Source organism: Vicugna pacos, chromosome 11 (genome assembly GCF_048564905.1).
Source record: "Vicugna pacos chromosome 11, VicPac4, whole genome shotgun sequence".
NCBI classification, from domain to species: domain Eukaryota; kingdom Metazoa; phylum Chordata; class Mammalia; order Artiodactyla; family Camelidae; genus Vicugna; species Vicugna pacos.
The window spans coordinates 100501563-100527595 of record NC_132997.1 but is presented as its reverse complement, the minus strand read 5'-3'; the positions used below and the strand labels follow the sequence as shown (position 1 = coordinate 100527595).

At 56.2% G+C, this 26033-nt stretch overlaps 1 protein-coding gene across 1 annotated transcript in view; it reads left to right on the top strand.

The window, feature by feature from the left end:
- The window catches only part of TCERG1L (transcription elongation regulator 1 like), a 171655-nt gene extending 147779 nt beyond the window's left edge, over positions 1–23876 (top strand). Inside the window, exons 9-12 of the mRNA XM_072972382.1 lie at positions 4280–4418; positions 15281–15370; positions 19128–19246; positions 23102–23876. Of these exons, the coding sequence (XP_072828483.1) occupies positions 4280–4418; positions 15281–15370; positions 19128–19246; positions 23102–23258 (505 nt within the window). The 3' untranslated portion in view covers positions 23259–23876. The remainder of the gene's footprint in view (positions 1–4279; positions 4419–15280; positions 15371–19127; positions 19247–23101) is intronic.
- The last annotated feature ends 2157 nt before the right edge of the window (positions 23877–26033 follow it).

Here is a 26033-nt window from a genome sequence, read left to right as displayed (position 1 = left end):
TCTCCCCAGGTCGTGCGGACAGCGTCCTCTCCCGAGCGTCACAGACACCCTCAGCCCCACGGTCCATCCCCCATGGTTCTTCTCCAGAACAAGGTGCTGCTCAGATGCCAGCAGTTTCTCTGGAGGAGGTGCCATCACTGGGGTGCAGCCCCATCTCAGCCTGAGTCGGCGTTCATTTCTCTTTCCATCCCACGCCTGCATTCAGACAGTGGTCATAGCAAGTCTTCTATTTCTTCCAAGTCTCTCAAAGGCGAGTGCTAGAGGAGAGGATGGAGGGAGAGGTGGGGGGCACGCATGGAGTGGGGGCTGCTCCGACGGAGTGACCTGGAACATCTCATCGGATTCGCACAACCCTGCCAGGGGGCACTGTCACTGGCCACGTGAGGACACTGAGGCGTGCGGGACGCATCTGCCCCAGATGAGGTTTGGACCTGACCCGTCCAGCTCCGTGCTCTGAGCCTCCGCCCATCTGACTGCTGTGATGATGATGATACTTGTACGCGGTTGCCCCCCCTTATCTGAGCATCCCCTTTCGGCAGTTTCACGTCATCTGCGGTCGAACCAGGGCTAAACATATTCAATGGAAAATTCCTGAAATAAACAATCCGTGTGTTTCAAATTGTGTGCTGTTCTGAGCAGCGAGATGAAATCTCGCACCATCAGCGCCGTCCCGCCCAGATCGCAAATCACCCCACTGTGTCCCGCCCGCTGGTCCCTTAGCCACCGAGGGTGTCACGTCCACATTCTCAGTGTCAAGTGCTTGTGTCCCAGTGACCCTGGTTTTACTTAGTGGCCCCAAAGCAAAGAGTAGCAATGCCGGCAATTTGGAGCTACCAAAGAGAATCCACACCACGCTTCTTTTAAGTGAACGTCCCCGACTGAAAAAGAAAAGTGACTGAAGCTGAAGTTGCTAGATCGAGGGTAAGGTGGGGTCTTCTGTCCACGCAGTTGTGCAGGAGGAAGAGCTCTGTGCTGGTTTTGCTGCCCTCACAGCCCTGCCGCCAGAGCTGTGGCCGCAGTGCGTGCTGAGGGCTGAGTTAAGATGCAAAAGCTATTGCATTTACATAGTAAGATATTTTGAGAGCGAGAGACCACATTCACATAAGTTTTATTGCAGCACATTGTTGCAATTGTCCTCTTTTGTTGTTGGTTTTTGTTGTTAAACTCTTATGGTGCCTGATTCATAAATTACAGTTTGTCATAGGCGTGGCTGCGTAGGGAAACCTGTATCTGTATCTACCTCTGTATCTCTAAGGCCCTGCACTAGCCAAGGCGTCAGGCGTCTGCTGGGGGTCTTGGAACGCGTTCCCCAGGGCTACGGGGGCAGCGGCAGTGAGACTCGAGTCAACGTGAGGGGTCTCAGATTTGCTGAGAAGTGCTCCTCCCGGGGTGCGCCTGCTGCAAAGTCCGCGCAGTTTTCTGAATCACTCCCAACCGCTCGCTCTCGCTCTCGCTCTCGCTCTCGCTCTCCCCCACCCAGCCTCCCCTCCCTTCACAGACAAGACAGTAAAAAGCCGCTTTCCCTTGAACTGTAACAGGCGGCTGTTCAGCAGCTGTAATTCCTCTGCCAGGGCGACCATTCCGACCTCAGGGTGGCTCCACCGGAAGATTCTGGAGGCGGAAAGAGGCGTGTCTGTGAGTCTGAGAGGCGACCTCTGGGCACACGGATGTGCCAGGGCCAGTGGCCCGAGTTCCTTCTGCCCCAGATGAGCTAATTAAAGGTTGTTGTCCATAAAGGGACTTGCTGTGTCTAAAATCTAATTGCGCTGACTTCTGCGAAATAATGAGCTGTCCTGTGCACAGGGGCAGAGTCAGAAAACCCTGGCATTGTGGATTACCACCACGACAGACACGCTCGTGTGCACACGCACGCCTGTCAGCGGCTCAGCTGGACGGGCACAGTGGCACCTGGAGGGATGAGGGGAGGGGCAGAGCGGGGAGCAGGGCTCCGAGGAAGGCATGGCCAGCGTGACGTCTCCATAGTGGGGACAGGCGGCCGGGGCCATGCATGCCACTCCTCGCAGTAAAGACCCCAGCTCTGCAGAGGAAGGGCTGGACAAGACCAAGCCACTTCCAGCCTAAACTTGACCTGTAAAATGTCCCAGTGCAGTATGTCAACCTAGCGAGGCCGCAGCCACACGGCAGGACCCTCCCGAGACACAAGGTCGTCCCCACCCGGGTTCCCACGGTGCCCTTGGGACGCTGCCTCTCACCCTCGGTACGATTTTGGCTTGAACTAATTTTTGATCGTTTTAAATATTAGAATTTAATTTTTGTCCCCAAAGTATTTAGCCATAAGAACATTAAAAATATATTTAGCGAGCTTGCCTTTGCTTTTGATTGATCCTAATGGAACCGATCACTTTGCTGTCTGGAAGGCGTCCAGGGGTTCAAAACAGAGTATTTTGTTGAATAAGCTGTAATATGTGATCATCGCTGAATCCACAATGTTCCTATTAATCTTATTTCAAGTTACAACAATGCAAGCCTTGCTTCCACACGTCTATTTTTAACTAATGAAAATTTATTACAAAGGAACCCTAATTACACCCTTCGGAATGTGATACAATTGTGAATCCACTGGTAATTTTCTTTTTTCAAAAGTCCACATAATCGCCTAAGAAGCAAAGAATGTAAGTTCTCCTGAAATAGTTGGTCTATAAATAAGATTCCCTAATGGGCTGAGCAAACAGATTTTTTTCTTTGCATGTTTCGTATGAGGTTGAATTAATCCATATTATAACCCTGATGCGTGAAAACCCTTGTTAGAAATAGAACCTGGTATATTCTCAGCACGTCCCCAGATTGGTAACTGATGTATTTCCGCAGCACCCTGGACCGGCAGGGGTGGGACAGCCATGGGTCTGGCGGGTGTTGGGAGGTGGGGCGGCCCTGGTCGGGCTGCCGAGCGACTGTGTGACCTTGAGCAGTCTGTCCCCTCCCCACATGTGGGGGTGTAGACGTGCCCCGCTCGTCCTGTGCACTGCAGGGTGTTTAGCGGCACCCTTGGACTCTGTTCCTGTGTGCTGGGAGTGCTGCCCCAGCAGTGACAATCACAACTGTCCCCAGACACTGCCGGAGTCCCCGAGGAGCAAGTCACCCGGGCGAGAGCCCTGATCTCGACCTGCATCAGGAAACTGGGCACGCGTGGCCTGAGTGACTTCAGCCCTGCAGTTCCCGGGGTGAGGCTGGCTGTGCAAAGAAGCAGGGAAAGGCCAGACTCCTCAAGTGCGTGCTCCCTGCTGTCGGGTCCGCAGGAGGTACTAAGCCACCTGCCGCCTGGCATCACTGCCGCGGGCCCTGACCCGGGGTGGGGGCAGGGCTGGGCGGGCAGGAGGCCCGCAGGGGGTCTGCGTGAGAGGCAGGCTGCTCTCCAGGCCAGCGTGGTCGAGTCTGCGCACCATGGCTGAGGGTGGGCTGCGTGAGAGGAGACGGGGTTGGCAACTGGGGGGACCCCGCTCCCGAGCAGGGCAGATCAGGGACCGGGGGGGCCAGGCGTGGCAGCTACTGTATCTGCATTTGGCCACATGCTTTCTTCCAGCAGCAAATGTCAAGGTGTTTTAGAAGGAGGCTTTCAGATGCTTCCAGAATAAGATGCAGCGATGTGAGGAGGTCTTTCAAATGGCCAGGTAGAGAAAGCACGCAAGTCACAGAGCTGGTGCTTCATGAAAGCGGCCTCTCCCCTTCCTTCCCGCCGCGGGGACAGCCTGCGGGTCCCGGTGGCCCAGCCCTGCCCATCCTGGGCCGGCTGCCTGGGCTGGGGCCCATCCCCCTGCTGCCGCTGGAATCTCCCTTTCGGGCTGGACCTCAGGACAACAGGTTCTGTTTTCTGTACCCTGGGTGCCGAGAGAACAGTCTCCCCAGGACCGTCTTCCGTGCATTTGTTCCAGATAAAGGCCTCTCTAAAAACCCCAGAGAACCGGGGGTTAGCTTCAGCGACTTGTTCAGAGGAAGGCTGGCTCTGTTCCCCGGCGGCGACAGCCTGGAGCGGCGATTCCCTGGCGCGGGGGCCTCTCAGCCTCCCGCCTGGGGGCCCTGCTGCCTTCCCTCCGGCTGCCGCTCCACGCACGGGGCTTCCGTCTCGACTTTCTGCCCCAAACACAGCAAAGCCGTTTGAGGCCAAGTCTCGGCCTCGCTGGGCCGACAGCACCAGGCTTCCCAAAGTGTTCAAAGGGTCTTTGCTTCTGACAGGGTCACCTGGAGCCTTTTGAAAGGTTGCAGTGACAAGCAGCTGCATCTCCAAGGTCACGTCTGACTCTCTCTGTCTTGTCCTCCGAAGGACGGAAGGCCTCGCGAGTCCCGGGCCCGAGGAGGCGGAGAGAGAGGACCTGGGCGCCAAGACACCACCGCCCGCCCAGATCCTCCTGCCCCTGGAGGAGCGGGCGACCCACTTCCGAGACATGCTTCTGGAGAGAGGGGTAAGGACCACAAGTGGAGGCGCTCCTCAGTGACCGTCCCCCAAGCCCAGGGACCCGCCCCTTTCCCTACGGGGCCATGGAATCAGGCCGGGTGACACTCAGGGGTCAAACGATCTGAGGCCAAAGCGCAAGAAAAGGAACCTCCTTCTTGTCCTGATGGGGAAGGAGGCTCTGAAGGGCGTGGTGGCATCGCAGGGCACCTGTCTCCACCTGTACGTGGAAGCCGCTGACAGGCAAACAGGGGCGGGTCCCTGGAAGGGACGGTTACAGGGAAGGCGCAGAGGAAGCACGTGTCTGTGCCGATGCGATTCCTGCTGGCACCGGGCTGGGGGCCGGGGCGCACACCTCCCTGAGGCACGAGCCCCGCGGACGTCGGGCTCGGGCAGGGGCTCCCACACCTGTGGACGGGCCCAGCGGTCTTTACACCCTCAGGGTGACTTGGTGGCAGTTGACTTCTGAATCTCATTTGAATTTAGGGGGAAAAACCCTTTTATAATTGAATCTCCTGCCAATGAGTTTTCTTTCCTGCTTTGGCTTTTGGGTATAAAGTGAACCTGATACAACAGTGTAGTCCACTTGGATTTCTTCACAAAATGAGGCTGAACGCAGAAGGCAGTAATAGGAATGTGTGTGTAGTGATGATTATCATGAAGACTGGAGATGGCCTTGGGAATTCAAAAGCAAATGCGCCCTGCAGCCAGCTCCCCCCAGGATGCGTTCTGCAGCCCCTCCCCGAGCAGGTGCAGCTGGAATGGAGACTCGGGCCCCGGGAGGACAGCAGGGGAGGGCCGCCCGGGAGACCCGTCTCCCCGGAGCAGGGGGACCGAGCCGGGCTCCTCAGAGTCGGGCTGGGGCACTGGTGCGGTGAGGCCCTGGGGCTTCGGGGAGGACGGAGGTGGCGCCAGCTCTTAAGAATTAGACGCAAGAGGGAGATTATCTCAGCCACCCTCACGGGAGACCACTTTCCCTTTGCACCGTGAATTTTAGTGCCTGCATCGCTTTATCTATCCAGAGACTCGCTCGGAAATAAAATACAGCCCTTGGCGCAAGGCCCTGGCAGGAGAAGTAGCCTTGTGAGCTCAGAACTGCAGAGCAGCGCGTTCACCTAAATGAGCAGATACGCCCGGTGACACGGAGTGCAAGAGCAAGCGCCGTGCGCACACGCACGGGGCCACCCTGGTGTACGCGGAGGGCATCTTCGTAAAGACCTGATTTTAAAAACCACAGTTATTAAGCTAAAATTTTATTTTAAAAAAGACTCCCTCCCCACGAGACATTCTTTGTTTTCCAAGACGTAGAGGTGATTTGAATAAACAGCTCCTGCAGGACGGAATGGCCTCTGAAACAGCTGAGGCTCTCGTGTGGGCTGTGTGTCTGCGTGTCCGTGTGCTGTATGCACGAGGATGTGTGTGCAGAGGTATGTACGTGTGTAGAGGGGAGCCAGTATGTGCATGTATATGCTGTGTGTGTGGCTGGTGCGCATGGGAGTGTGTAAGTGTGTAGAGGGGCACACGTGTGTGTATGTGTGTGTACATGCGCAGAGGGGTGTGTGTGGTGTGTAATGTGTGAATGTGTGTATACATGTGCGTCTGTGTGTACAGGAGTGTGTGTATGTGTCTGTGTGTGTGGAGGGGCTGAATGCTCCCCAGGCCCCGGCACAACCCGGCGTGGAGGATGAGAAGGGCACTGGCCTCTCCCTCGCCGAGGCTCTGCCCCCATGTGCCCGCTCTCCCTCCCACGGGGACACCAGAGACGCCCGGCAAAGCCACTTCCCCTCTCTGCGCCCCGCCCCAGAGGCAGGAGGTGAGGGACAAAGGCCGGAGCTCCCGGCCGTTCCTGCCCCTCGGTTCCGGCCACTTCTCCAGACGTCTGGGAGGGCAGCGCCCACAGGGCCTTGACCCCATTTGGTCACCGTCACTGCCACCCAAGGGGGTTGCTGGTTCTGTGTCCAGTACACTGGCCTTATGGTCCTGGAAGCTTGTACCCAGTGTCACCGCCAGTCACCAGCCCCGCCGGCCACCCTGAGCTGTCTCACCACCCTCTCTGTCCACTTTCCATTCTTGACACCGAGTCCCATCCTGGGAGCCCGCCTGCCTGGCCTGCCCGCCCCACCTGACTGACACGTGACGCCACGCCACCGCTCTGTGCCTCCTCCGTGCCGCCACGTGACCGTGTGGGGTGGCAGCCCCTGGAGGAGCGGGGCTCCCACTCGGCACTCAGGGATCCCCGGGACCCCCTCAGTGCCCGGGCTCTGGTCTTGCTGCACGTGCCCCCAGGCCCGCCCGGCACTGGCTCCAGGGGGGGGCCCGCGGAGCCCAGATGAGGGGTATGTCCCCTGGAGCAGAGGCTCTTTCTGTTTCTCTCTCCTCCACTCCTGTGGCCACGAATCGCCCGCAGGGCTGGGCTCAGGCGTTAGTCACGCGATGAGATGGAGCAGATTCCTGCCCCACAGAGTCACCCAGGACAGGGCTCCTCCCTGGAGACCCGCGCGATGGATGCGTCTGAGTTTGGCTGCCACGCTCCGCCTGACAGTGCAGACATATTTATAATTCTGAGGGCCTGAATCAGTCTGACCAGTCTGCTCCGGTGGAATTCACTGGGAGACGCGAACCATCTTCCCTAGACGTGATGGCGCGTGAGCTTTTGAGAAACACGTGCGAGCATCTGTTTCATGTCGTCAATGTCAAAGTGCTCCCCCTCTTTGTTTTGGAAACCAACCAGGCCCCACTTAGCAACACAGCATCAGACTAACCTACGTGGGAGGCTGCCGGAGACACCACCCTCTCCTGCCCAGGACGCGAAGTTGACGCAGTCGGTCTCGGAATGTATCCCCGTGGCCTCGGTTGAGTGGTTTCACTAATGAGATTTTCTTGCCTCATTGAAGTGGGTGATTCCATCCAGACTTTGGTTCTTAGGTGCCGACATGTGAGAATCGGTGGAAACAAGGTGGGGGCATGAGGCACCAGCCCCAGTGCTCTGAGTTTTTCTGGGGGAGCCTAGACCCCTACCTTGCAAGGATTTCAGAAGACGCCTGCAAGCGGCTTGTGAACAGACAAGGCCAGTCCGAGTGCCCCGCTGGTGCCGTAGAGAGGGTCTCTATAAAGCACGCCGGCCGCCTTTATGAGCTGCTCACACTCGAGGACTTGACAGCAAAGCCCATCAGATTTCCAGCTGCTTAAACATGAGGCCCAGAAAGGCCGCTTGATTCGTGGACCGAGTGATTAACACGACTTTTCATCGCCTTTGTTCAATGCTCCAGCTTGGGAAGTCCTGAACTGATGCAATAATGAAGCAAGGCTGTGCGGATTCCTGGTGGTTTAAAAGGGCCTGGCTTAGGGCCTTCCGTGGGGATTCTGGCCTGGGGAAGGGGCCTTTGGGTTTGCGGTTTTGTAATCTGTAAGTGGAAGCTTTTGTTTCTGTATTGTTTTCACGAGTACAAACCACAAGAGAGCCTTTTTAAAACCCGGGCTGTAAGGGGCAGAGTAAACCCAGCAGAAGACTATTCATTTACCCCTGTCTGCTTAGATAAAGGCACTGGGGACGTGCTGTTGAGGGCCTCTTCCTTCTGCAAAATGCCCCTTGGAAGTAGGGACGGCCTTCCCGGGGGCCAGGAAGGAAAGACTTTTCCGTAACCCTGGATCTTGACTCAGGCCCTCTGAGGTCAGGCCCTCGGCAGGTGACCCTTGGCCAGCCCCTTGGCCGTGGGCAGCCCTGGGGAGATAGACCGATGCCATGGCCAGATGAGCCCCCTGGAGTTTGGATCCAAGTCTGTGCTAGAATGAGTACCACACAGACCGCACACCCGAGCCTTTCTGTGCTCAGACGGGCGACCACCATGAGGCTGTTGGTGCAAAGTTAGTACAAATGAAACAGAGGCTCTTTGCCAGGCGTCCTCCAGCCACCTGGGCCCAGCATCTCCTCCCAACAGCAGGAGGGCCCCCCGGTGGGTGATGGCCTCTCTGGAGCCACAGCGGTACCCGGGCCAGGACGCGGGGAGGGGCTCGGCATCCCCACGGGCGTGCGGGCGTCACGGGCGAGACGGCCCGGAGACGGGGCCCGAGCTGCAGCCCTGGGGTCCCGAACACCCGCAGCGTCTGCCCCAGCAAGCGGATCGGCCTCGTGGGAACTTGTCTGCTTCATGTTCCTATGAAAACTCCTCAAAGTCTCGCAAGACGCATGGTCACACCACTAACAAAATAAAGTTGTGCTACCCAAGGAACACGTGCTCATCACAGAATTCACGGAATACAAAGAATGCCAAGAAGAAGAAAAAGGGCACCTGAAATCCTGCCCTGAGGGACAGTCATCCCCATCAATGGGTACAATTCCTTCTAGTGTTTTTTCCCCTAAAAACAGATTTTAAAGAAATATCAAGAACAAACATTTTTCCTAGACAGTCTAACCAAGACTGACCTGTGGCTGATCGTGGCTGAACCAACTCTTTCAGCATAGTCAGCGTCACAAGATTCAATCTCATTTATATATTTAAACACTGTTTTGTCCCTTTTATGCATTTTAAAAATATTCTTATAAACCTTGGGAAAACATTTTTGGTAAGAGCACGATAGTCTATCATTGTCAGTTCAGAATCCCCCCTCTCCATTTGTTCTGTCTGTGTCCCGCTGGTGCTGTTTCAGGCAGCGCCCTCACGGTCACGTCGATGCAGGCACTTTTGGTGGGGGGGGGTGTTTCCTACACGCTGTCAACACTTGACGTCTACTATATACCAGAGTGTTCCGGAAAAAGTCCCTTTTGTGCAATGCCTTCCCCTAGTGCTGTCTGAAAGCTCCCGAGAGCCGGCTCGGCCGGCGCTGCGCCAGCGCGGGCTGTAAGAAGCGCAGGTGTTGACTATTCATGACTTTTTGAATCTCAGTGTTCTTCTCCTGACTTGTGCTTTCTCTTGGCTTCCTCTGTCCCGGGTCAGCTGCGTGTGCTGAATGCGCGGCAGCTCAGCTCTAAATATCACCGTGGCCACCGTGTCAGCGAGCAGGGAGTGGGCTGATTGTGAAGATGACCTTGGGGGGACCGTGAACCGCTAATTCCTAGAACCGGGTTAGAACTATCCTTCATGCGAAAAGGAAGTCAAATTAGCTGAGCTGTGGTGGAATAACAGTGCGAAGTATTTTATCCATCAAAATACGAAAAGGAAGTGCCAACATTGGTAAAGCACTGAGCACTGGGAGGTGACAGTGGGTCGACTTGCCCCAGAGTTCGGGGGAAGCAAGCAGCCCCTTGGTCACTTCTGGGCTCACCAAGGGTCGCCTGGCTCACCTGGGCTCAGGGGAACTTTCCACATGTGACCACTCCCCCCCCTAAATTTGGGGGTTGAACACCTCCAAGACAACACTCAGCCAGGGAAGGGGGTCGGGGCGATCCCCTACTTCCACGTCACGGGACAAATTGCAGGCAGGTTCCAGCATGTTCTACATGCGTCTTCCAAGCTTCCCCGAAGGACCTCACCCCACGGCCCAGGGGTCACCTGGTCGCTCAGGCACCGCCCTTGGCTTTTCTCCTCCCAGCACACCTGGAATCACCTCCCAAATGTGCCGCCGGTACCCAAGCCCCATCCCACGCTGCTTCTAGACAATCCCGGAGACGATACCACCTCCCTGGCTGGACTGAGCCAGGAGCACCGGCTGCTCACGTCCCCTGCGCTGAGTCCAGCTCCCGCCTTTAACTGTCAGGACCTCCAAAGCCGGAAACAGAAGACGCAGCTTGCGTTCCAGGAAATGGGATAAGGAGGGTGATGACTTGAGCGCTAATTACAAAAAACTCGGGTTTGTTGGGGGTTGAGCCTGCGGGCACAGGGAGCGTGGGAGGAGGGGAGGCAGAGGAAGGAGGTGTGACAGGCATGGCGCTGGCTGGGCACCTCCTCACACCTGAGCTGCGTCGTCAGGGCGGTGGGGCCCGGGGTGCTTAGGAGCGGAGGGCCTGGGGGAGAGTCAGCTGCAGGGAGTGGAATCTGGGCTCTGCAGGGGCTGGAGAGCCGCCCATGGAGGTGGGTGGTGCTGGGTCAGGGGTTGGGGCTGGACACTTGGTTGTAAAAACCAGAAGGGAACTCCCCACTCAGGATGAACGGCTCTGCCCTGGGTAACAGGTCAGTGTTTGCAGTCACTGAGGGGCAAAGAGTAAATGCAGGTGTCTGAGCATCAAAGCTGGTCAAGAACATTAGCTTCTAAAGAAACGGGTTTGTGTTTGCATGGACGTCAGCCCAAAAGGAGGTCCCGGGAAGACCCAGCCCTGCATCTGGGCTGAGCTGAGCACGAGGTGCAGACAGACAGACAGACAGACATCCCAGGTGCACGAGCAGCCACGACCGCCCCCCGGGCAGAGGGGAGCCCGGACCCCTGTGCTGACTCAGCGCCCGGCCTGGGAGACCCCTCAGGGATGGACGACCCCGCCATACAGTTCAGGGCTCAGCCACCTCCTTTTTCTCTGGTGGATGGGCTCCTGGCCTTTTCTGTGACCCGAGGATTGACAGATACTCAAACAGCCTTTGGTTTTGGAGATGAAAGGCATCTGTCTCCTTTGGGTGCCTGAGGGCACCTTCTGGTGGTCAGGACCCCGAGGGCGACGGCCCTGGGCACGGCCCGCTGGCAGGATTGGCAGGATTATCTTGCTTTTTAGCCCTCACCAACGCTCTCACACCACATTCCTGTACATGGTCCCCTTTCTCGAAAGTTGAGTCACCCCAGGGGCAACACAAGACCCACTCCTGGAATCCAGAGAGGTTTTTGTGGAGCTGGAGCTGAGGTTGGAACCAGTCTCATCGGGGACAGGTCCCCGCACAGCGGCTTCCAAGAGAGGGTCGCCCTGGCCGTGCCCCGCCGCCGGGCGTGCGCACCATCGAGGGACTTTGGCCAGCGAGGGAGCTGCTCAGAGCGCGACTGAACAGGACGCGGCCGCACTGAAGCTGGGAAGGCAGCTGGGGCCAGACCGAGGACTCTGCATGCCGGCTGACGGTTGGCCCGCTAGTCTCAGGGCTGGAGAAAGAGCTCTCAGGAAGGAGAGGGCTGTGGGTCGAGGGAGAATGATGCTGGAGGACGGAAGAGCTGTCAGGAGACCATGACGTTCACCCTGGTACGAGACGACCTCCCCCAAGGGCCGCGGGGGTGAGGTCACCATTTTGCTGCTCGTTCTGGCAAAACGCGTTGGGGTTTTTAAACAAGGTTATGTTTCTGGGATAACATTGAAAACAGCCATAAAAGGAAAGACCCGGTCTCTGTGACTCAGAGGGTGCCAGCGTCTCCCCTCGGAACTGCAGCACCCCCGCACCTGTCATCTCTCCTGCAGGGACACCTGTAGTGCAGACGGTGCCGCGCAGGACGCCCGCGTGCCGGCCAGCCGGGCGCCGGCCTCGGACCCCTGCCCGGGCCTTGACACCTGCTGACAGTTTCCCTTTCACGGCGTCAGCTGTGGGGTCTGGGAACTGCACCCCGGCCACTCCCACCCCTTCTCTGTGCCTGTGTTTCAAACGACCAGCTCTGGTGTCTTCCATGGTGGAAACGGCAGCGAACAGAGTGCAACTCAGACCCTGAGAATGAGGCAGAGGGGAGCCTGGGGGCAGGAGGGCCAGGCTGCAGGAGCTGGAAGGGGCTGGTGTGACCCGAGGCCCTGCTCTCCTGACTCTCAGTGGGCGGGGATTCAATGTGGACGCGCGGGAGCCTAACGGCCCGGAACATCGAAGAAACCCACACTCTCCCGCAAGACAGGCAGCGTGGACTGCGCCGCTGGCTCCGAGTCAGCGGCAGCGCCCTGAGAGGCTCAGACGCTCCTGGGAGTACATGGCTGATGGTCGGCTGGTGACGTGAAGATCGTGGAACGGGGTCCAGCAGGGAGACGGGGCCACTACATCGCGCAGTCAGGCTGCAGGGAAGGACTGGACTCTGGCAGGAAAGAGTCTAAAATGGTCTGGAGAATTCCCTGAGTCAAGGACCGAATCGCACATAAGATGCCAAAGAATCAGAGGCCTGTCAGGTGGGAGGAGGGATGGAGATCACGCCTGGGAAGTGAAGGTCAAGTAAGAGGCAGTAACACACACCATCTCGGGGGCCTGCTGTGGCCCCAAGGTTTGCTCACACCGCCCCGTTCAGCTCCTGAACCAGCCCTCCCTCGAGAGCGGGCGGGCCTGTGAACAGGAGGGGGAGCCCCCGGGGCGCTGTGACTCTGTTCTGTAGGGCTGGGTCCCTGTAGAGGTTTCCTCCTGGCTTTGCTGAAGCCGCCCTATTGTGGAGGGGCCCCTGGCGGGGTACGGCGGGGCCCCGGGAGCTGAGAATGGCTGCCCATTGGCCTCCAGTAAGAAGGCGGTGTTGGTCGCAGTCCCTGCCCCATGGAATGAACTTACTGGCAGCGTGACTGTGTGGACCAGAGTGGCTGGGCTTGTGTCATAAGGGAGTTGCATGGTTAAGGGAACGGCAGCTACCGAGTCCTTCTCTGTGAACAATCCGTCTGACAGACAAGGCTGTGCCCACTGCAGGGCCCCGTTTCAGACTCCACAGTCCAGACTTCCCTTCCACTCCAGCTGCTGTCCCAGGCCCCCCCCACCAAGCACGGCCATCCTCCTCTGAGCTTCAAGTGTCCGTTAGCTTGACGGTCAGGCAACATGATGGCTTCTGTTTCATCATCACAAATGACAGTCCTTGTAGAGACGCTCACCTTGCCTTGCTTACGGATGGTAAAGTCCTCTGGAGACAAGGATAATATACTATTTTTTTAATATATTTTAGTGTACATCTAGAGCTCCAAAAATTCTCAACAAGCCTGTGGACTCAGTTACTGAGACACCGATTCTTAATAATCGCCTGCCCTCCCTACAGAGCTGGGGCCCCTGGGGTTTGCAGGTCCCTCCAAGGCGGGCAGATGCCCACATGAACGGGCTGAATTGGGTCAGCGTATCCCCCTCTCCATGACCACCCTAATGGTCACGTGGTCCAGGGTCTGCTGTCAAAGAACAGGGAGCCCCTCTGTCCTACATTTTCCCGCAGTCCCTCCCCCCAGCCCCTGCGACGAGTCCACACTTCACCACGTTCTCAGCTGACTGAGAAAAATCCCCAGGTGGAGTCGGGTCACCCTGACGATAAAAGAGCTTACAGTATGAAAAAGAGCTTTGATTTTTACTATTGAAGATTGAAATTGTCAATTAAAAAAATCCGTGTGTTATGATGTGCCAAGCAAAGCACGTGTCTATTGAAATAGTTCCTGTATCAGAAACGTTTCACCTGCTCAGAAGCAGGACTGCGAAGGGATGTTGTCTGTGTGATCTGCCCGCTGGCTTCCCTTCCGCAGTGCCCAGAGTTCATCCTCCACCCCGGCTCCTAAAATCGCATCACATCTGCCTCTCTGTCTCCCGTTGCTCTCAGGACAAGGCCCTGGTTCCTAAGCGGGTCTGGGAGCATCCTGCTCCCCTGCTCTGTCTGTCTCCCCTGCCTCTTTCCAGCCCCTCATGGCCTCCTTCATCCCCAGCGTTCAACCCCGTGTATCTCCACGTTTCACAGCATTCACAGAGCCTGGCTTTGCTCTACGGACAGCGCCTCCTGAACACTCCAGCTCACCCTGGACCACGAGCTCCCTGCTCGCCTGGGGCCATGGGCTCTCTGCTCTCAGTGGCCTTGACTTATTTTCTCTGAATTCTCAGCATTTAGCAGGGGCCTAAGATACAGTCAATGTTTAGTCTGTGCTTTTAAATGAATAGATTATTTTTGGATGACTTAAACACTTCACTGCTCCATCAGCTGACAGAGTCTGGAAGCAACAACATGCCAGTACAATGAGCACACTTGGCACCCAGATCCCGGCCCCAGACACCAGCCCCAGTCAAGAGGAGCCAGGACTTCTTGGAGAATGCCGACCCTAGGGCCACAGGGAGAGCAAAGAAGGCTCTGGAGCATTTTGAAGGGCCCCAAAACCAAGAAGATGGGAGAATGTCCCCGGAACACAGGAGCCAACCGCAACAGCTCTCAGCGGCCAAACCTGGAAGAATTTGAGCATAAAGAACAATGAAGTCACGTTAGGTTATAACTCAAAGTGTGAAATCAGCATCCAGGGGTCTGTCCTGCTGCAAATAAACGCTTGAATACCTTAGTAAAGTTGGGAGAATGGACAAGAATTCCAAATAACTTACAGAGACAGCCCCGTCTCAAGAGGTGGGTCAGGACCCCCTTTTAAGAGTTGCCTAAGGAGACATGAGACCAAATGTGAAGTGGGGCCTGGGTGGAGCCCTGGGGCAGCAAAAACAGTTGGGTAAAAACTAAAGAAGTCTGAGCGGGGTGAGCACTCTGTTCATAACGGTGTAGACAAATCGACTGCACTAACGTTGAGACGCTAACAGCGCAGGACACTGGGTGTGGGGTGGATGGTGACTTCGTAACATGCTTGCAAGTTTCCTGTAAATTTGAAACTACTGCAAAATAAGGTAGTTTGTAAAAAAAAAAATGACCTGCCTCAAAAAGGGTTAACTGTTGATTAAAAATCAATTGACATTGTGCTAAACTCTAACCATTTGCAAGACACTGGCCTCTGCTACGGCCTGGGGCATCCTGAACATTTTTACAAATAAAATTTCTCCTTTCAAGACGTGACATTTCAGAACATCTCAGCTTCACGGATGTAACTGGGGCTTAGATCAGACCACGTGGCCTTGGAAGATATCCCAGGGAGAAATCGTGTTATGAGTCTAGGAATTAAAGTCTCCAATGTTCTAAATATTGATTTTCTTCAAAGTTTGCCATGCCTAACACTTTTAAACGATGCTGTGTCACTCAGCCCCGGTTCCTTTATGCTGTTTCTCATCATTGATCATTTCAGTGCGATTCCGGGCTCAGCGTTAGATGCTAAAAGCAACTTTATTGAATATCTTTCTTCAGGTGTCAGCGTTTTCCACCTGGGAGAAAGAACTACACAAAATCGTGTTCGACCCGCGCTATCTCCTGCTCAACCCCGAGGAGCGCAGACAGGTAGGACCTGGTGCCGGAGCCGGGCTGCGGGTCAGTGGCGCTCCTTCCGGAGACCCCTGCGGGCGAGCGGGCGCGCGGCGTCTTCACCGCGTCTTGGGGCAGCCGTGAGGGCTGAGCGCCTGTGAGCCTGTGGACAGTGAGAGTTACAGGTGCAGAGAGAGGTCATCCTAGTACCTGTTCTCAGCACACCATCTGGCTGTGGCCCCACAAGACAAACACTCGTGTTTAAAATGGCAACTCAGCTTTGGGGAACATTAATCACACCCTCGATGACTGTATTAAGATCTTAAAAAGTAGCAGTGAAATAGGAGAGGGTCCAGGGGACGACAGCAGTGTAAGGAATGGGGGGACGTTTCTAGAACGCAGGTCCCCAGGAAAGCAAGAGTGGGTTAGAGGCAGCTGCCTGGAAGGAGACTCGGCAGGCGTCGGCCTGGCTGGCTCACAAGTCAAGTCTTGGAGCCCGTGCTGCCTCCCAGGTGAGGCAGCCGGACAGAGGGACGGGCCGTGTGTCCGGCGGGCGGGGCCGGAGCCGTGAGGCGTGAGCTGTCAGTCCTGCTGGGGCCGAAGCTCGCGGAGCAGCCCCGAGAGGGGTTCTGAGATAAATTCCAGAAGGATCGAGGGGCCGCGTCTGAGTCTCTGGTTCCGGTTCCGATCCCTCTGCCCTGAGTGCAGAGGGCGCCCAGGGAAAGCGGGTCAGCAGTGAACAACAAGGCCCCACTGCACAGCACAGGGGACGTGTTCCATGCCTGATACAGCCGACAGGGGAAAGTCACATGGAAAGTGCTGTGTGTGTGTGTGTGTGACTGAGTCACTGCCCTGCACACCAGAAATTAACACAGCATTGTAAGTCGACCACACTTCAGTTAAAAGAAAAAGAGCTAACACCAAAAAGAAAGAGAGCAGGTGGTCAGGAGCCACCACCGAAGGCAGGAGCCCGGGAGGGTCGTGGGAGGGGAGGCCTCCGTGGGCCCGGCCCCCGGCGTGCGCCTGGGGTCCGGCAGCGGGGCCCAGGTGAGCCGGGACCGGGAGGACCAGGGGTCCCGCCAGCCAGCGCGACCACACCCGTAGGACGCCCGTTCAGGTCTGTGACCGCGGCGCCGGCAGCCGTAACGAGCACAGCCGGCGCCGCCGGCCGTGGCCACTGCAGCTCCCTCTCCAGCTCGTGGATGTTTTCAGAAGCCATCGCCCCTTTAGAGGCAACTGAAGGTGTAAGACCTTGCACACCTTGAAGAAAAGCCCGGCTGACGTGGTGCTCGCGTCCCGCCCCTCAGACGGCAGGCGCGCCGCCCCACCTGGGCTGCGCGGAACTGGCTCGTGGGCAGGGCAGGGCATCCCGCCCTCCTGCTGCCTGCGGGGCGGCCCAGGCACAAGGCTCACGCGCCGGAGCTGGGGGGCTGGACCCAGAGGAACTGGTCCGGGAGGCAGGCACTGCCCAGAGCGGGCCGCGCCTTCCGGGAGGCTCGAGGTGCAGACAGAGCAGACTAGAGGGTCCGTCCGCCAACTCTGGGAGCCTGAGTTTGGGGGGAGCCCTCAGACGTCCCTGCGAAGTCGCCCAGGGGGAGCGCCAGGCCCCTTTCAACACCGCAGCGAGGTCCCAGAGCCCCCCGGGAAGGAGGATGCAGGCTCCCCGGCAGCCGCCTGCTCCGGCCCCGGGGCCTCGGGTTACACACCTGGTCCCCGCGTGGAGCCAAGCCCAGCGCAGCGGCAGGGCGGCGCTTTCTGCGAGGCGAGGGACTGAAGCTGACGGATGAGGGAGACACTGTTTGGACCCCATTCACAGTCCTGTTTACGAGTGAATCAGGCGAGGAAGCCCCAGACATGGAATCTGTTTGGGACCTACTGTCCCATGGTGTCCGGTGGGGAAAACTGAGGCTCATGGCGTATGAATTGCAACCATCCCCGTACGGGAGCTGCAAAGGAGACGTGAACGAGCCCAAACGGAGAGCAGGGGTCCTGGGAGTGCTCACCAGCCCTGTTTCTATGGTAACAAACCGTGTTTCATTTTGTTTCACCAGAACGCGCCATGACGAGGTAATGGCCAATGGTCTGTCTTTTAAAAAGTCATGCCCCACTTTGAATAATACCGGTGTAATTTGTTAAAAACGAGGGGAAAAAACTGTTATATTAAATTACAGCAGCATAAATAAAGCAACGGAGCAAAGGCGGAGGAGAGAGCGAAATCTGGTTAGAGGGATAAACGGTTCTCGGCGGAGAGAGGCAGCTCCTTCCTGCCGGCTCTGACCCCCTGCCCACCAGGGCTGCGTCCCAGATTTAAAATTAACAGAGCAAAACTCCGACTAGTGATGGAGCCCCACACGTGTATTTGGATAATCACCCTGCATTCACCTTTTTTATTAGCTTAAATTATAAGAGAACTGGAGAGCTTACATTTCCACTTCCCTTGAAAGGGAGATAAGTTGATCATATTCTTAAATCCAGACGCACGTCCTCCGTCTAAGTCCTGTTCGTGAATATTTCATCTCACTGACGATTCTGCAGGAGGCAAGCGGCCTTTTGTATTTATAATCCTATAAAGCCTTGCTGTTCCCGAAATGGAATCTGAAACGGTCAGGCGGAGCCGAAGGAGGCCCATTCTGTAACCGCCACGTGGTCGCTTCCCAGCTCTGGCCCCCCCGCAGGGGCGCAGAGACGCCCCGAGCACGCAGGTCGGCTCCCAGCACCTGCAGTGGCCGGTGACGGGCAAGTCAGGACTGCTCCTTACTGGCCTCACAGGGTCACATGGGGGCTTTTTACCGACCCTGTTACTCATGTTTGCAGACACATCTGATTATCTCCAGTTTACCCTTTCGTTAGTGTTTCTTGAGGCTTGGGGAGCATTGGGAGGGAACAGCTGTCTCCGCCTCCCTTTGGCTTTAGTCTGCAAATGACGGCTTTCTGAGGTTAGCACATTCTGTGAGTGGTCTCGGTCTAACCAGGTCACGCTATGGTCCACTGCAAAGAGGGGTTCCCTGGTGGCATTTTGCTATGCTGGCTGCCAGTTCCCAAGAGAAACCTTCTCAGGGTCGCAGATGCACTTGCTACCAGACGGTATTCGTATCACTCAGGTGAAGGAACGGGTTTCCTGTCGAGGCAGCTCTCAGGACCCACTACCCGTCAAGTGCGAGTGCAGCGCCCGAGGGTCCGGTCTCCTCGCTGGGCGCCTCCGTGACACCCAGGAGCGTGCCGGCGGCCCCTGGGGAGCCAGCCCCCTCGCTCACAAGTGGGCGCCCCTGCGCCTCGGGTGAGGGACATCACGGGGTGCTGGGCCAAGGTCTTTTCACAGGTCAAAGGCATTCTGAGGCTCAAGTGCCAGTTATGTTGCCACAGCAATTTACTGGGACAAATTGCGGACTCCGCGTGTCACAGCGCCTCAGTGGCTGGGATGTGAACGTCGGGGAGACCAGGCCTGCCGCTGCCGGGGCTCCCCAGCACGGACACCAAGCCCTGGGGCCGGGTCCCCTCACTGCTGACCATGCCCACCACCCGCTCGTTCTGAGTTTCTAAGCGGGTGGATTCAGGGTTTGACCCCGAGAGGGTGCTTGGACGCAGACGCGCATGGGCCTCGCGGGGAAGCGGGTGGAGTTATGCAGACACGTGGTCTCATCTCAGTGGCCTAACTGAAGGCTGCTGCTCGCAGCTCCAGCAGCTGCGAGAAAGACAGGCTTACCTCGGATTCTCACTGCCGCGTCGTGTGCGAAACACAAGATTTCATTTCTGATACGCGTTCTTGTAACAGTTTTCTTTTGTGTGTCTTAAGATATTCGAACAGTTTGTCAAGACCAGAATAAAGGAAGAATACAAGGAGAAGAAAAGCAAGCTGCTGCTAGCCAAAGAGGAATTCAAGAAGCTTCTGGAGGAGTCGAAGCTGTCACCCAGGTACGGAGAGACAGGCACGCCAGGCAATTTCCGGGGCTGGGAACTGACCAGATTTTGACAGAGGGCTTTTAAAGGCTGTTGAGGTTGAATCATGTGACCTCCGTTTCATAGACATCAAAAGTGTAATTTTGTTTTATTTATGTTTTTGCCATTTTCTGGGTTTTTTCCTAGTGTCACACATTATAATGCTGTACACTGTCTAGAAATGAGACTACACTTCGAACTACATTCCTTCTCACAGGATATGTTTCTTAACAGAAAAAAAAGAGAAGAAAACATTAAAAAGTGGATAGGTATAGACGTCAGAGAGTGATTTTCGTGCTGCGCTGGGGACGGGAGCCGCCTTCTCCCCGGTGTGGTCCCCGACCCACTTCCCCGTCACCCCAGCAATTTGTTTGTTTGCTGACCAAAGACACCCTGGCCCTGCTGTCTGCCCTGCGTGGTTTCCACACGTCAGCTGCCCTGACTCGAAGACCAGAATAACTCATCAATAGGTCGGCCCCCGTGAGATGGGGTCTAATTCCTGATCTAATGATCAAGGAGTAAAAATGCAAAACAGCACACGGCAGCAGCCGAGGGCACCCCGCCAGCCCCCAGGGTACCACACGCCTCGGCGGCTGTCCAGGGTGCGGAAGGAAGATGCGCCAATCAGGCGGCAGGGCCGGGTGAACCTGGCTGTCACACTCACCTACAGCCATCAGGCATTACTCCCGTGACGTAAACTAATAGGAAAGTGACGTTAGAAAAAAGAGAAATACATAAGCTTAACTCCTCTTTGAAACTAGCTTCCACTGACTGACATTCAAAACCCTAATGCACACATCCTGTGTTTAGGATTGTACAGCCATAGCTTTTATGAGTGGAAATGACTGATTTTGATGTGTTTTTATTTTAAATGGACATTATTTCTAAATAGACATTTATGCATTATTATTTATAATAATAACGCTGACACTGTGCGTTTTCAATAACAATGCATAAATAAGTTATATGTAAACAGACATTAACTGACGTTTGCTCCCTACACAGTGTGCAGGCATCTACATTTTGATCGGTAACTGGTTAATTCGCCTGGCATTGACTGGGTCATGTACCTTAGTGTTGGTCCCATAGTCCTGATAAAACACCTCCAGCTGTGTGAAGGATAGGTACTGTATGGACAGGAGAAATTGGTGTGAATTACCCCCGTCACCAAATGTGAACCTAGAAAAGCAAACGTGGGTCTAATGGTTTGTGAAAGGCGACCTCCTATGAGAACGCTGGGGTGCAGCTGGGGCTTGCTCTGCCCCCAGCACGGTGAGCCCAGGGCGCAGGGAGAAGCTTCTGGAGCCTCCAGCTCAGAGCACAGCACGGCCTGCCCCTCCTTGGCCTCGGCCGCGGAGTGAGGCACTGGGACCCTCACAGCTCCGGGTCCTCGCCCGCGGGACAGCTGCCTCGCCTCACAGGCGACTAGGAGTGTGGGCGAGACACGGGGGGCCTGGCAGGCCCAGCAGGGGTCTCACCATTGGTCCTGGGGCTCCCACTGAAGACACTCAGCTGTGTTCTCTGTCTGTCCACTGGTAAAGCGTTAACCGTAAGGCGTGTATCCCCTCCATGAATGTATCATGAAGGCAAAGGACAAGTACGCAGAACATGGGGGCAACTGGGGAAAATGAGTGGTAGAAACGAGGAGAGAGGGAAACTTACTCTGCTTTGAAGTTGGATTTAACTGCTGGCTATTTTTTTTAAATGTACACTGGGAGTCTATTACTTTTATAATTATAAAACCGTTTTTATTTCAAAGGTGGCTAGTTCTGCAACCGTTCAAAGCCCTTTCAAGATCCCCGCTCCGTTTCCTTCCTGCCATTGCACAGGTGTCCTTGTGCATTCTGGGCGCCGCCCGCGGGCCGCCAGCGGGTTCAGGGCAGGTGCCTCAGTGTCTGTGGCCACACCTCTAGCCATGTTGGCTCTGATCCTGGCCGCAGTGGTAGGCCAGGGCCAGCTCCCAGCCCTGCCCAGCTCTCGGGGTCTCGGGAAGGAGGGAGGAGCCTCTGGGGACCTGGTCTTGAGCTGCGTGCGCGGCAGGCTGTGGGATGGGCACTCTGGTCACAGCGGCCACATCCTTCAGCCGCGGGCAGCCACGCTCCTAGTCACCCCGGGAAAGGGAGACCCAGTGCCAGGGACTCAGAGGACTTCCCGGCTCCCTGGATGGTCCCCCAGGGTCAGCGGTAAGCCAGGCTGCCCCCGGGGGGTGGCTAAGGAGCCACAGAGCCTTCGTTCTCTTTCCTTCTCCGGGACACTTTTTAGCGGTGCCCAGGGTAGGACCTACCTAGAAGGGGCTCGGCCCAGGCACTGCTTAAAAATGCTTAGGCTTCCTCAGACGGGACCGAAATAACGGGCCCCCAGTGACCCTCCACGTCTTACTTTTCCCACGCAGATCAGTGATGGAAGCTCAAATAAGTGTGCGCTGGCCGCATCTCGCGGGGATTGTGACATCACGGAAGGAGGTGGGGACGGGTGGGGAGCGGGGAGAGAGGGAGGGAGGGAGGAGGTCGAAAAGCAGAGAGGAGTGTTTTCTCTCCAAGATGTGGGGGAGCAGCAGGACCCTGGAGGGTGACAGGACCCTGGAGGGGGGCCCCGGCAGGTCTGCAGGTGACAGGAGGCGGCCGTGCTGGTCAGGAAGGACTGAGGCGACGTGAGTGACAGTGGTGGGGATGTGACCGCTAATTACCGTCCTGTTTCCTAACAGCCCTGTCAGTGTAATCTCATTGTTCATGTATAAAGAAGAACTTTTAAGTTATAATAACTGAACACAACAACTGAATAGCTGCAGTGAAATACAAAACTCTCCGCAAAGATAAACGGGAGGCGTGAGAGGCACCCCTGGGGCAGGGCGAGCAGCTCCGGCCCCAGCTCCCCACGAGGGCGGCTCGGGCAGGGGCAGGCTGGGGAGACCGGGCTCCTCGGGGCCCCTGCGCCTGGAGCTGTCACAGTCCCCGGCTCGGAGCTCAGGCCTGGGAGGAGAGGGAGCCTGGGGACCCGGTGCTGGCAAAGGTCCATTCGTCCCACAAAGCTGCTTCCACCGTTTGTCCTTTGAGCTGCCCCGCTCCCTCGCCTGGCCTGGCTGGCTTCACTGGAGTTTCTGACGGGGACCCCGGGCCTGTCGATCATGGATTCACTCAGTCAGCATCTGGGAGCTTAGCAGGTGCCCGGCCGCTGGGCTGGACGCTCAGGACGGTCCACAGAAAACCGGGCAGGTGACATGCTTGCTCTAGCGAGCAGAGGGAGGAGGGCAACCTGCGCAGGTAAGGCTCCTGGAGATGACGCCTGTGATGAAGGCTGTGCGAGGGTGAGCCCAGTTCCCTGACCCTCTAGACAAGGCGCGTTTCCCGAAGAAGACAGGCTGGTCCTGGCTTCTGAGAATGAGAAGGCTTTCAGGGACAGGTGAGGAAATACGGAAGGGTGTGCCAGGCAGAGGAACTAGCACACGCAAAGACCACGGCAGACTGGGGCTCGGCGAGGGCAGGGGATGGAGGAAGGCCTGTGTGGCCGAGCAGCGACGCAGGCGGCCAGGGGGGCTCGGGCTGAGACGGGGCCCGAGGGGCAGGTGAGGCCAGGCTCATTTCCAGAGGCCGGTTGGACGCAGAGGTGGCAGGTCCGCAGGTTACATAGGGAGTGAGGTGGGACAGGTGTCGGGGGCCCAGCGCTGTTCCCTTCTGCTCGTCCACCTGCCCGAGTGTCCTGCTCCCCGGGCCCTGCAGCCAGCTGCTGGCTCTGGGGGATGCAGCCCCAACCCCGAGCACGCGGGCACGCGGGGCGCAGAGCACCCGGACCCGCTCTCCAGGAAGGGGTCTCAGGACGCTGCTTGTCTTTCAGGACCACGTTTAAGGAGTTTGCTGAGAAGTACGGCCGGGACCAGAGGTTTCGACTTGTCCAGAAAAGGAAGGACCAGGAGCATTTTTTTAACCAATTCATACTTGTTCTCAAGAAGCGGGACAAGGAGAACAGACTCAGGCTACGGAAAATGAGATGAGTGTGCACAGAGGCAATAAGGCTGAGAGTCGCCGAGCGAGGGGGCCCGTGGGCTTCCTTCTCAGAGGATTACTGTTTCATATTGAAGCTCCCTTTTGTACCACGTTCAGAGTTTGATGCGTTTCCAATCGCCATGGTACGTCGATCCCTTAATTGTTTTAATTATGCAAATTACTTGTAACATAGACAGACTACAAATCCACTGCAGGTTCGTAGCTCAGCAGAAACGGGCGCCATCTCTCACCGTCTCAACGCGTTTTCATGAGTCAAGCCGATTATCTGAAACTTCTGAAAACCTTCGCCAGATCCTTCGGGTCTTCAGGAGCTCCATGCCGTTGGGACATCCTGGCCGGGGTCCCCGCGTCGCGGTCTAGTTTTCTGAGTAGTAGCGTAGGCTATTCGTCATCACCATAGTGACACCAGTGGCCACCTGACACATGGACCACGCACCACCCACAGGCCAAAGGGTGGTCACCCCATCCCCGGGGGCGTCAGGCCTGGAGAGGGGGCTGCGCTGCCTGTGGGGGGGCTCCCACTTACAAAAGGATTATTTTGTACAAAATCATCCGATTACTCTTTGAGTTATTTTTTTCTCATATGTCCAGAGTTTGCATGAGATTTTTCTCATCATCTTTGTATAAAAATTTTAAATTTTTTTTAATTAATAAATATTTTAAACGAGTGTATTTCTGTGGCTTAGACTTCCAACAAAAGCAACAAAATTGCGTTTCAACTAAAGATACTCTACTTTGAAAGATTCATAAAAACATTGATGATGAAGGGGGGAGGGTGTAGCTCAGGAGTAGAGCACAAGCTTAGCACACACGAGGCCCTGGGCTCAATCCCCAGTGTCTCCGTTAAAAAGAAACAAATAATAAATAAATAAATAAACCTAAAGACCTCCCCACCCCAAATAAAATAAATAAAATAAAAGCGTTTGTGGCGGCACACCAGGCTGGGAAAGCGCTCCCCAGGTAGAAACCTTGCTTTTCAAGCTCCTGGTCCCGAGTGGACCGATGTTTGGCTAATTCATCGTTTTCTGTAAATCACCGAGCATCTGTTCATCAGCTTCAGGTCCATGGAGCCCCTACTCAGATACGCTGTCTGTGTCCCCCGCACACAGTGGCACCTCCTCCTCACCTACCTTCTTTCTCATCAGCCAGTTCCTACAAGAACACTTTTTGCCACAAAGGTTAGGACATAAGTGGGCAGAGTGAGATGCTCTCTTTATGGGGTACACCCTGGTCTTAATGCCCGTGTCGTTACCCGTTACCTTCCATGCTGGTGGCCTCTGTGGGTTCCAAGCCGTCGCTCCGGTTCAGGCCACGACCCAGTGGGGCTGGGCGCCCACGGCCAGTGCTGCAGGGGACAGGCTCTGGGAGAGCAAGTGCTGACTCGGATCCGACAGGGTCCAGTCGGGAGACAGACCCTACCTTGTGACTGGAAGCAAGAAATTCGACAGGAAGAATGCCTACCTCTGACGGCGATTTGAGCCATGAGGGTGGTGAGCAGAGGCACATCCGGAGGACTTGGGAACCATAGACAGAGAAGCAGCTGTCCCCACCCCCACTGCAGCTCAGGGAAGCATCCATGCAAAGTGCCCTCCCTTCCCCGCCCCCCAGCACAGAGATCTGGACCCGCTGGAGAGGGCAGGGCTGTGGCTGAGAGCGAAAGGCAGAGACGCTGGCAGGAGCTGCTGGCGACACACCCTCCGGGGTGCTGGGAAGGTCACCCCAGTGGCGATGTCTCCTTGGACGCACTCTGCCCGAAACTTCCAAGAGACGTTGGTGGAAGGGGGGGCAGGGGAGGCTTGGGCCGGGCCCTGCGGGAGCTGCAGTAAAGAGCTTCCGGTGACCCCTGGGGTTTTGCACAAAGCCAGTGCCCTCTCCTGCCATCCAGAGCATCCATCTGAAAAGCCAGCTGGCTTGCCTCTTGCCCTGGTGGGGGCTGACCACCAGACCCTAGGACACTAGCGTCTGCAGCCAGAATTGCCCCCGTGAGCTGTTGTCTGATTCCCCAGCATAACATTGGCCATGTACGGAGGTGTATCATTTAAAATGGAAAGACTGACTGAACACAGACTTACCCTGGGATCCAGCAGTCCCAATCCTGGGCATATAACTGGAGGGAACTCTAATTCAAAAAGGTACATACACCCCAGTGTTCACAGCAGCACTATTTACAACAGCCAAGACACGGAAGCAACCTCAATGTCCATCAACAGAGGATTGGCTAAAGAAGCTGTGGTGTGTTTATACAATGGAATACTACTTGGTCATAAAAAGGAATAAAATAATGCCACGTGCAGCAACATGGGTGGACCTGGAGATTGTCATACTAAGTGAAGCCAGAAAGAAAAAGAAAATTATCATATGCTATCACTCATATGTGGAATCTAAAAAAAAGAAAGACAAATGGACTTATTTACAAAATAGAGACAGACTCACTGACATGGAAAAAATTAAAAAAAAAGAAAAGTAAAATGGAAAGATCACAGCCAGGTCTGGGCCTGTCTGGAAGGCACCAGCAAACCCACGCCCCCTCTTGGACGCCTCCCTCGCCCCCAGCTCCACCCCCGCCAACTGCTCAGCGACCCGTAGCCTAGGAGGCAGGTGCAGCCTGGATGAGTGGTCTGACCTCACTGTGTGCCCCAGGGCAGTCCCGGTCCGGAGAGGCCCTGAAAGCACTGGTGACTGGAGAGTCTCTGTGGTGAGCTGTTCAAAATGACGGTACTGGAAACAGTGTTATCCACTGTGAAGGGGGAGGTGGCCCCAGG